General features: G+C 36.0%; 1 protein-coding gene across 1 annotated transcript in view; it reads right to left on the bottom strand.

The window, feature by feature from the left end:
- Positions 1–450: 450 nt before the first annotated feature.
- Positions 451–12,469, bottom strand: part of LOC104529720 (methyltransferase-like protein 25) — a 53,288-nt gene continuing 41,269 nt past the window's right edge. The window contains 3 exon segments of the mRNA XM_029086527.1: positions 451–696; positions 2,257–2,328; positions 2,948–3,022. Of these exon segments, the coding sequence (XP_028942360.1) occupies positions 598–696; positions 2,257–2,328; positions 2,948–3,022 (246 nt within the window). The 3' untranslated portion in view covers positions 451–597.

Below are 12,469 nucleotides of genomic sequence, written 5' to 3'. Positions count from 1 at the left end.
TGAAGGAAGAAGGGGTTAATACAAACCCGCTCTGTGCAGATAGTTACTATCTAGGCTCTTCTAGGTTACTCTATAAAAAAGCTGGTCCTGATGAACTGGAGAACAGGGAAGTAGAAAGATCCTATTTAATCTACGAACCTCTTACTTACAGTGCAGGTTATTTTTCTATTTATACTATGCACCATCTGAATGCAGAAAAGAAAAAAGTGAGGCTAATCTGAGACTGCTGATGCCAGCCACAGGTAGAAACTGAGAAGGTGTGATTACAAATATCAAGAGAAGGGGTACTGCTACATAGTATAATGCCTTAAAAAGAAGAAACATAAAAATAATTTTAAAATAATAATCATATAATATGGGTTGTAATTTTTATAATAAAGCCAGATGTTCAATGTTGTTTCAGAAATGACATAAGGAAGCAACAGTATTTATAAAGAGGTATTTCTCATGATTCAAAGAGGCATCACACTTTTTACTTTTGCAGCTGAAAAGCAAACAGTCAGTGTACTCGAGGAATCAATTAAAAATAACAGAATAAAAGAGAGGAAACAGCAGTATCAGTTCAGAACTTTCAACCTATCTGCAATTTGCTTCCACTTAAAAACATGAATCTTTCTTCAGAGCAATAACTGCACAGCATCTGGGGGATTTCACGGGATCAAATAACTTCACAAGTCCAGACCAGGCAATGTTGTCCTGTAAAATGATATATGATTGAAGTACATAAAAATGTGTTTGACTTAAAAGCTAAGATATGGTAAATGTGGACTTATTAATGTGCAAAAAAAATATTAAAAACTATCCTTAATGCAAAGCAGGAAAAACATTTACCTAACAAGAAAATCACAAAAAGGTTTGTTGAGAAAAAAGGATACCCAAAACAGGATGTATTTTTAAGAGATTAAATTATTTCTGGCACTATCAAATGACAGTTTACCACCTCCTTCATCAGTAAAGCATTTTTTTGTTGAACTAGAGCAAACAAATTAAGGACCAAGTCCTACTCGTTTTGTGCAGCACATTCTACAACTGAAGCTAATTAACTGACTTTTCAAATGAGTAAGGCCAGCTGGATCTGGTCTTCCTGTTGCATATGGCTTGTATTGTTTCTATTTTTTCTTCCTAAACACATTTTGTGAAACAACCAGTACAAGATTAAATCAATATGTATATTACATTTAGAAAAGGTAAATTAGTGCTTAATGCAGCAAGTCTGATCTCCTGTCTTGGAAATCATACAGATCTCTAGATGATTTACAACTGGTTGGCATTTGGGAAAATACATAATTATTCAAATATTTCAAATTGCGTCTCTGTAAAAATACCAGTCTGAACAAAAGGATACATTTACTACAACTCAGTTGTTCCAAGTGCACTGTGGCAGAGAATAAAGTGAAGTTTTACTTATGATAAAATGGAGCTGTTAAAATGAAAGGTTTATGGTGGAAAACCTGAGGTATTCACATGAATGGGTTTAAACTTTATTTTAAAATTTTCTTTTGACCATGGCCCAGAGCAGAAGCTGGAAGACGCTACCATTTCCTCCTAGCAAATTATTATTTGTCCAAAAATGTTTACTGGTGCAGAGCAAGTATGACTGCTGCTTCTGAGTTAATCAGGCCAAGCTCAAAATTAGTATTAGAAGAAACACTGTAATATAAATCATTATGTAGTAGCATTTGCTTATTATATCCCAGGTCTATACTTGTAAAATATATTCAAGCTGTATGTCAGTCAAATGTACCCCAGTTGACCCATACAGCTGGAAAAAGTGCACCCTCTCTCATCACTGATCTTAATTAAGAAACAATAAAAGGAAATCATAAACATCTTGGACCTAATTCAAAAATTTCTTGAATTAAATGTTCTAAAACACACTCATTGGAAGCTCTAGCAAGTACAACACGTTTGCTTAGCATTTCCAATATTCTTTTTAATTATTAAATATCTTAATATGTTGTATAAAATGAGATCTGTTGCATAGTTAATTAATTTATTTTTTTACTGTCTATTGGCAAGTAATTACCATACGATTAAAAGAACATAAACTTTACTGCTGATGCTTTGCTGAAAAATAAAAACATCTGCTGGGCATATGTTCATACTAAATGGAATGAACGCTTATACTTTTGCAGATATGATGAGAATAATAATTCTGAAACAGAGACTTTTGGTCTGCACAGTAATAAATTGGCTGAAATTGTCTAATTTCACTGACATAGCCTTTAGGTATCATAAAATATAATGCAAAAATACCTGCTCCTTGAGGTAACAAAGACGATCCAGAAGTATCAAAACTTCTATACAGGGAGCCAGAACAACCTTCAACTGAAAGAAAAATTAGACACTATAATGATTTTGGGAAAGAGGGCCAAAACACTTCCGAATGCTTATAGCTCTAGAGAACAATTCCAGGAAGGTCAGTCATTTTCTAGTGGTTCTGTTGTACAAACGTCACCTTGCCAATTTTCCCTGTGGGATGGACATCTTCAAAACAGATTATATTAAAGATCAAAAATACATGGAATGCCATAAAGCCAGGAAACTATGTTATTTAGTTGCTTTTGAGACACTGTCCAACAAGAAAATGATATTATATGCAGCAGACCAATTTTAAAGAGGGAAATGATGAATTTTAATAAAAAGAATTTTTATGAAATAACTGCATGGAGACCAGTTTAGGTTTAAAAGGAGACTGACATTTCATTTTCCAGGGTAATAGTCCCTCTTGAAAAAGAATCTTCCATGTGTTCCCTTTATTATTTTACTGACACCTAATATAGTTTTGGAATCGGATATGCTCCAAAGTGTGGAAGGGGGAGCTGCCTTGTTTTTGAGATTGCATACCACAGTGTAAGACAGTCCACCTCCACATAAAACTTAACAGGGCTTTGTTCTAGAATAGCACATATATACAAGGTAATAGTATTAATCCTGTAACTCTTACCATGTTGAATGCTTCAAGCTCATTCATTCTGTGCTTGTATTTTTCATAGTAATCCATTATGCAGCTGTCTGGGAGCTGCAAGGGATTAAAAAAAAGGCTATCAGTTATTCTAGTTACTTTTTCAAGAGAACTTTAAAATGAAATAATTTTTCCTAACTGAAAATCACACTACAAAATAAAATCTGTTTTGTTTTTGAAATTAGCAGTTTCCTAAGGTTTATAATAATTTTCTAATAGCAGTTTCTCTGTTCTCATTTACAATAACTATTCCTCAGACAGCATTCTGCACTGGCATGAAATACTGCGATGCATTCATTATTCAGAAAGCTCTACCCATTCTTAAATGAGTATTACACAGTAAAGTGGAGACAACATTCTCATCTCCTTTCCCATGATATGTCATCCTCTCCTCACCCCCATCCCCAAGAGATTTACTGAATAGCTGAGGAGTGGATTCTGGTGCAAGAGTAACACGCTTCAATCATGACTTCTGGATGGTATTTCACACTACAAAACCTAGTATCAGATTCTGGAAATAATATATTGTTTTTCTGTGCTTCAAGTTACCCATCTTCAAAAGAAAACTTTCTCTATTTACCTTGAACTACTACGTGTTCCCCTCTTCCCAATCACCTGATGCAACATTGCCAGCACTGCCACTATGACTGTAAATGCTGTGATTTGGGTCTTAATTTGATGAAAAGGCAGCTCAAGAACTCGACTAAGCCAAATACCCTTTCCCTTTTCAGCCCTCAGTGGCCACTGCACCACCAGAGGTAGCTAGAGCCATGACCATATCTGCTGTTCACAAAGCATGTTCTCTACATGACAGCCAGACCATTACATTTTCCAGGTTTTAAAGGTCATGATGTCTCTACTCTTCTGCTATCCACAGTCCTGGATGCTCAAGAAGACAGCTGAGCTGTCGACTTAAGGAACCTTAAGTTCCTTAAGGAGGAGTGGGTCAGAGTAGTGGGAAGTAGGTTTGTAATGTTAGTGGAGCTAAAAGAGCCTGATGTACTTCTTCAGTATTGGGAGTTTACAGTATGGCTACTCTGTTGTGGCTATGGAAAGAGGCAGTCCACAACTTAGCAGAAAAGTAATGGTATTGACAAAAGACTAGGAAAGCTGAAGTGTTTAATATATTTTTGCACGCTTTTTTAGAACAGTCATCAGAGAGCATGTGGCTAATCCAGTTGCAAAGAAGTAAATCTCAGCCTAACATAGGGAAAAAAAATAGAGAACATTTCCACAAATTTCAAATTTTCAAATCACTTAGGTATTATGAACTTCATCCTAGGACAGCCAAGAAGGGAACGAAGTGACCTCATTGTCACTGAGAAGTTCTCAAAGATGGTATGTCAGACACATAGTAGATGTATGTTTTACTATAGAGCAGTCAGTTCAAATTCAATGCACTAAAAAATTTGAACAAATAATTTAAAAACACTGAAAGATAAGCAAATGAGTAATAGTCAACATGAATTTCTCAATAGTACATCACAAGTCAGTCTACTTTGCTTGTAAGGAGGGTGAAAGGATTCATGACTCTGAAAAACAACTGGCTGTTATATATTTTGATTTCAGCAAGATTTTTGACACCATTTCACATAACAATTTCATAAGCAAATTTAAGAAACAAGGTTTAGATTAAAGTACTATAAAGCAAGTGAAAACTGAATGACCACAATCAGACTAGTTATAAATGAGTCTTTGAACAACTGAAAATATGTGCTGGCTGGAGGTCCATTACAAAATGCAGTGTTTTCATTAAGAACTCAGATGACAGAACAGAAACCACATTAACTAAGTCTGCAAATGTGCAACAGGAAAGCATTTCAAGAACTTAAAATAATTTTCAGAAATTGGAGCACTGCTTAGAAAAGAAGTTTGAAATGCTGTATGGAAAAGCAGAAGGGACTACACTCAGGCAGAAATAATCAGCTGTTCAGGATGGGGAACATGAAATTACAATCTGGGAGATATAGCAGATTACAAGATGAGCAAGAATCACAGTCCTGCTACTGCAAAAAAAGCAATCACCATTCTGCGACGTGCACGGGACAGCAGCCTGCAAAGCGCAGGAAGTAATCCTTCAACTCCGTTTGGCAGTGACAAAGCTCTAGCTGCAATTGGGCATCAGATTTCAAAGAAGACATGAACTGTCTGAAAAAGCCCTGAGAGAGGAAAGAGATCAGAGATCTAGAAAATATGACTTATGAAGAAAGACTGGGAGAACTGGAACTGATCAGGCTAAATTAGAGAAAATTGAGAGTGGGCATAGTAACAGTTTTTACAAGGCTATCATGAAGAAGCAGGGAACAGTTTGTTCACTCTCTTTACAGTGGGTAAGATAAGAACTAATGGGCTTGCATTGCAGCAAAAAAAAATCAGCCAAAAACTTGAGTAAACTTACACTCTTTGAGGTTAATTAAGGATTGGGGAGGTTTTTGGTCTCCTTCACAGGAAGCTTTAATTAGATGAGAAAAATATTTTTCAGGAATGACATAAAATCCTAACTCTACCTTAAAACAAGGGGATGGGTTAGAAGAACTTTTGTAGTCTTTCAGTTTTATTTTTTTAATTTAGAAAATACTTTTTCCCAACTACAGAAGTGACATTGAGTAGCTGATCTGGCAGAACTGCTGTGGACTATCAGGATTTCTTGTTGCTATTTGATTTTCAGTAAAGATATGCAAATATCTGATAATTTGTTTTTCTCTTCCCCTCTAAAGAGCCAACCCAACTAAAATATATTAGCCATGAGATAAACAAAATAGTTTATTTGGAATTAGAATACAAAGATTTTTATTTGTAAAAAAGTCATCATGAAATCTTTCTCGTTTTGCTTCCTTTACATTCTCCATTTTTCAACATGAAGCATTCAAATTAAATGAAAAGAAGTTGTGAAATGTTTGGCAAATTAAAAGCTGGGTCAGAAATGCCTCTTGGATGTTGCCATACTTGAGTACTGAGCCCAAATGCTTTTCCACTCCCTCCCTGCTGACTTCACATTCTGACTGAATGCATCCTGCTGTCATGCATTGATTAGGTACTATTCCAAACTTTACCTCAATTAAAAGTTTGGCGAGTGAACCAATTCAATGCAACAGTACAGCTGGAAAAGAGAGAAAATGTCCACCATAGAGCATGGATAGAAAAGGGCTTGAAAAGGCTAACTGGTAGCTAGCTGTGTGGTCAGTTTATTGGAAGACCACCAAAACGAGGGTAAACACTGGCTTTGTCTGAAACTGCAACAGCTTGCCACCTGGCTTCAGTTCTTAAAAGGTACCCAACACAATCTCCAGCTATCCTTCCAAGGTGAAGTAGGAGAGAATTATTGTTTGCATTTTCAGGAACAGAACTGTATTTACACATGCAAAGCAAGCCCCATTTAGTCACCAGACATGTGCATGCAACTGTTCTCTCTGCAGGGTAGGCACAGATTGGTGTATCAAAAAAAAAATAAAAATCTTTAAATCCACGCACTGAACTTTTTGCTTACATTACAATATTGATATTTGAATTTGTGGCCTGAGTGAAAATGCATGGAAAAACCCGTCACAAACCCCACCAAGTTCTCTTAACCATTTTGGTGGCATTTAGAATTCTTCCAAGAAATCTATTTGAAAACAAAATTGGCTTAGCCCATTGGCATCTCAAATAGCACATCACACTAAAACTTAAATTATTAATTTGGCACTGGTAATTCTGTAGTTAAGACTCAATTTTCAGAAACTGAGAAACATTACAGATGAGAAATTAATAACATATTCAGCCATTTGAATTTTATTTGGTTAAAGAGCTCATATTGGTGCTGACTTTAAACTTAGAAATTCTTCACTCATCTAGTCCTTTGAGATAGGTTACAGAATGCCATGCTCCTTTGGTCAAAATGTTGTAAAGACAGCAAATCAGAAATTCATATGAAAAACTTCTTTTGCCTGCAAAAATTTGAACATATCATCTATATTAAAAGTGGAAGAAGTAAAGATCAGTCTATTATTTTAGAATGTTCTCACATGGCCATGGAAATCTTATTAAGCGTCTTCTAGAAAGGATGGAACTGCTCAAACACATAGTTTTAAAAAAGGGTGGCTTTCTAAATACTGTACTGCACCTTATCCTGACAAGCTCCATAATGACAGAGGTTTTTCACCTTGTCCCAGGCTCACCTGTTCATTTAATTACAACATTGCTTGTCAATGGTGTGTACAGAGCACAGTGTCTCTTAATTATATGGTTTAAAGTGACGAAAAAACACACAAAACATTCTGTCCAACTTATTTTGACACAGTTGTGTTCAAGTTCAATGGATCAGAAGATCATCAGAACATCTGAAGCACAGCTAGTGTAGGATGAATCTAGAAAATATATATGATAAATTGTAAATGGTGTTGTATGAGAAGCACAGATGTGGAAATGGGAAGAAACACTGAAAGCCAACTCACCATTACATGAGTAGAACATGATGAGGGACTAAAACCAGGACAGCTCATGACACAGGTCGGACTGAGAGCCAACATGGGGAAACAGGGCTTCCACCCGCATGTTCCTCAGAGGGACTACAAACTTTGTAAAGGCTTGTCAGATGGCTCCTGGTTTGGTCTAGAAAGGGGGAATGTATGATCTTAGGGATGGATCTCAGGAAACTTGAGTTGTATCCAAACATTTTCCCAGCCACTCACTGTGAAACTATCTGCAAGGTACATTTACTAGAGCATTTTCACAAAGCATCTATGTGACTAGGACACCTTTCACTACAGGAAAAAGATTACTGTATAAATAAATTATGTGTAATAATTTCAGAGATTCTTATAAAAATAAGACATAATTATAATTAATTAATTAATAATTGAAAGTAAACCTAAAAGGCTTGGTTACTGTAGAGAAAGCAAGCACTAGCAAGTTTATTTAATTAAAGATACTTCTAAATACATAATCTTTGCAGAATATACAAGATGATAGGTCTTATATCTAAATATAGTTACATAGCTACTTCAAGACTTTGAAAAATTTTGATTCTAGCATTGCTAGACATAATATATCAAATATCAAAGTTGTTTAAATTACTTAAGATGAGAAATTAGCTTTTTACAGGACATGAGTTTCTCTTACTGTGTTATTAATGTAAATGCTAGTGATGGGTGCAATGCCTCACAGAAGGATCTAGTGCCCTTTACTGACCTGCCAGTTGAGACCTGACAGCTGTAAATCTTTTGGGGATGCTCTACCTGCAGCACAGGATCAGAAAAAGGCAAATTGTCAGCATCTGTTTTTAAGAAGTCTGGTCAGGTTTAGAGCAAACAGGGATGGTGGAAACAGACCATTAACCATCTGTTTATTGTTCCAGTTCTCATCTCAGGTTGTTAGATAGGGCACCTGCCAAATAAATTACTTTTTCCAGGGGAAAAGTCCCAGTAACTTCAGGTTATGTACAGACACTAGACTGTTCGAAACTGAAGGAAAAAAACCCAAACCACCAGTCACAGGAGACTTGGAATCTTGGTTAAACAAAACCAAGTAACCTGCAATGACACACTCGCTGACAGGCACATAAACTTCTCTTTGTGTGTGAAAGCTTAAGTGACCCTGTCTCTGAAATTGCTATTGTATCACCCCAGCATATGTATACATCTGAAAGGGTTAAGTGATTTTTAAAGTATTTTGACTAAGATAAAGTAACAACCTCATATGCTGTTAGCCCACAGCAGTAACCATAGTGAATACAGCAGGAGATGAAATCAAAGTGACTAATAGCTTTTCTTTGCGGATGTGTCAGGAGTGTTTCCAGCTCTGTATATCTTCCTGCAACCGGATGTGGCACTAAATAGCATTCTCTCCTTATTCCCAGACTGCACTTTACACGAATCCTGGCCAGCTTCTCTTTGTTAAACAGCTCCACCCACTGAGGCTCTCACTTACAAGCAGAAATGGATACTAGTTGGGTCACAGATCACAAAGTCTGCCAGACATACATCCAAGCCTTAGCCTTGTAAGCCCTTTCTCCCTTTAAGCACCTTAAAGCCAGACCCTAAGAAAGATCTTTTGCTAATCTACCCCAATAAGTGGTAGACAGGACACTAGGCAATTTAAGAAAGTTTGGGGTTTTATTTCTCAAAGACTAGAAATAAATTAATACTTATAAAAGGACTTTTTGCAGTGGCAATGCCATTTTGTAGCACTTATTGTCTCAAGTACCAACCAAATGTATTAATAAAGAAGCTTTAAATCCATCTGCAAGGCAGCTACAAACAGAGCTGAAATATGTTCTGCTGAACAGGAAGGAGTAATTGCTCTTGCTGTTTGAAAAAAGTAAGGCTAAAAAGTGTTAAGAGTGGCCAGCTCCTCTAAGAGAAAGAACAGGGATGAATGCTTCATTCTCCCAAATGAGAGTCCCATGTTCATGTTAAGTTAGGTAAAACAGTGAACAAAAGGGAAAAGAAATCTGACAGAAAGAATTTCTCCCATATCTACGCAACACTGAACGCTCTATCCATACAGCATGGAGTGCATAGGAACAAAGTGAGCCACGACAAAGAAAACAACCAGGAATAAAATAATGCCTTGGTGCGTAACCAGACCAATTACTAAAGCCCTGTGCAGGTATCCATGGACCACAAAGCAATTCCATTAGTTCGGAAGCTGGAAGCAATATAACCATACCTGCGAAGCATCAAGCTTACACTAAAAGACCTCTCTCTGCCCTCACAAAATGAGAATATTTTGTCAGACATTCAGTAGTCATGGTGCATGTCTCAGTTTTACTACTAAGGTAGAGATGCATGAAAGGAGTGATCCTGTTCCAAAAGGCAGAAAAAATTAGTTCATTTGCATCTCAGTGTTTAATCTGGACTTGTCAGGCTCTTCCACATTGAAAAGAAATGCGATGGAATAAAAGGGTCTGGTTCCTATTTCAAATAAGCAAAGATCTTCACATCTATTCACATCTATTCCACAGATGAAAGAGGCAGAGGGGCTTGTTTGCATGAATTAGTGGAGTATTAAAGAACCTATCTTTACTGAAAAACAATTGCAAAAATTAACTTACTGTCTGGATATTTATACCTGATAAAAGCCTTCATCAGTTCTATATTTAGCAAAAGGCATACACTTAAGCATAAATAAATAAATAAGGCATAAATAAGCATCAAGGCAGGTTGGGTGTCTTACATACTTGCTCTCTTTATCCTGCCTCCACTTTTGTCCAGACTGGAAAATGATTGGATTGCACCAGGGCTACCTTTCAATCGGGAATGGAGACGTTGTGTATAAAGGAAGTAGCTGTGATGCTCATCATGAACCACGAGTTTGGAAGGATGTTTATGTCCCACAGTAGAGATTCATCCACAGGGATCAAAAACATTCATGACTTCACCATACATGCCAAGCTACCAAACCCTGGCAGTGACTCCTAAAAACTTTGTGCCAATACGCCTCTAATTTTCAGTACACTTATTGTCATACAGACATTAAACTCTCCTCAATTTTCTGATAAGCACAGCAAGAAACCTGAGACCCACAGTTTTCTGACTGCTGTTTTTCAGAAAATATTTCTGCACATGTAAAACAGATTCTGGTATGCAAATATTTTTTTTCTTTGCTTGTATACACAGTGTTACTACGTTTTAGGGATTTTTTTAACATCACCTAAATAAACTTAAGCATAAAGATGACGATTGCCTCCTTTTTTTGTGATGACAGGCACATTTTGGATTACTCTGGAAGTATCCTTCATATATGCTTACTCTCGCCTTATATTCTTCCCAAGGCATCAGTTTTTGGCCACTGCCAGAGACAGAGTAGACATTTGGTCTATGCAGTACAGCTGCTCTTTTGTTCATTTTTAAAAACAGATCTAGAAAACAAATTCTGCATAAATTTCTCTTTGATTTTTGTTGTCTTTGAGAGCAAATGTTTAGGCTTCATCACATTTTTAACCATGTAAGTATGTTTTTTCTAAAGAGAGGAATTTAACACATTCTCCAATATTGTGTAGCTATAGTGCTGACTCCATCATGAAAACTGCAGTGTCAGAACCACTATTGAGGAAGCAGTAACAACTTCCCACTCAGCACTATCAAAATAGCACTGGTTTTGTGCTGCTACAAATTTCAACACAGTTGGGAAATCAAAAATAATATTGTTTAGATTAGCATAAAATTCAGTCTTCAGTATGCAGCCAGCTGTACAAAAAAATGAAGAGAAATATAATAAAAAATGGGCATTTACTTGAATCAGGTCTTTAGCAACCACACAAACTCATGCAGTTTACAGATGTCTTTCTCTCAGCATAATTTGTGTCTGTCCAGACCCTTTCTGGCAAAATGTGAGGTGTTTAAAATCAGACACAATGACACAAAGTTTCTATGCTTGCTGGTTTTAAAGAAAAGAACATAAAACTCCCTACCAGCAGAGTTTAAACAACGATTTAGTAAACTGATTATTGAAAAAACAACCTACTACTGCTTTTGGATGATTGTACACATACTGAGGAAGACACCATTTTAGAAATTACTTTCAGGGTAAATATGTGATGTTAGCGCCTACTTATCCAGAAAAGCAATGTTAGTGCCTACTTACCCAGAAGAGCAAACAGGCAAGTCAATTTGCAAACAGAATTAAATATAATCCTTTTAAAACACAGTGAACTTCAGGCATTTACTTGTTTATTTGGTTTTACATTTCTCTCCTGGTTCATGGTTTGATGAGCCTGGCAAACTTTAAATGATTTGACATTTTGACTATAACTTTTAAGCACTGCTTTACCAAAGACTACAACAACATTTACCTTAAACATTTTACATACTTGCCACTCTTTATTTTTTTTTTCTTTGATTTGTACTATTTTTTTTTTAATAATCAGTCTAATACTGTCTAGTGTCTCCATTGCACAGCTTGTTCTCAGAGTGGTTGTGATCTTCACACAGTCATATTCCATGCCTAATGCTATGTTGCCATCTGTTGACCAATTTAGCAGTTGTAGTACTAAGACCTCTAGTACTAGAACATAAAAAAATTCCAAAAGATTTTATAAGTTTAAATCTCAATTTTGTATTTCCTTATTTTTGTCTATCTAAGAAGGTTATTTAAGAATCTTAATATTTATCCTTAACATTTATTAATTTAAAGAAAAAAAAGTATTAGGCCTTTCCATACACAGAAGCTGCAGCACACATGTTCTTCAAAGGCTACTTAAGGAAACTGTCTAAAGGATAAAATAAATTGAAAATACTTTGGGGAGTAAATTGTAAGAAAAACATACTGCATGGACGGAATTGCCTGTCTTGCTATAATGTTACATTTTTCAGTTTCAAAAGGTGTCCAAAGGGATCAAGATAATATTGCTGCAGAAAAATGAAAATAAAAAGGGGTCAAAGTGTTTACTATGTGATTCATTATTCATGGTATTTTTTATCACTTTCAGTTTAAACTTCAGTACAGACAAAAAAGCAACATGTTTGCATAGGATAGTATTTCAGCTGGGTTTAAGAGGGTGCAAGAGCTACTTTTATGAGGACG

Source organism: Antrostomus carolinensis, unplaced genomic scaffold (assembly GCF_000700745.2).
Source record: "Antrostomus carolinensis isolate BGI_N321 unplaced genomic scaffold, ASM70074v2 scaffold25588, whole genome shotgun sequence".
In the NCBI taxonomy this organism is placed as follows: Eukaryota; Metazoa; Chordata; class Aves; order Caprimulgiformes; family Caprimulgidae; genus Antrostomus; species Antrostomus carolinensis.
Note: the sequence above shows the minus strand (reverse complement) of the source record. Positions and strands in the feature narration are given on the sequence as shown.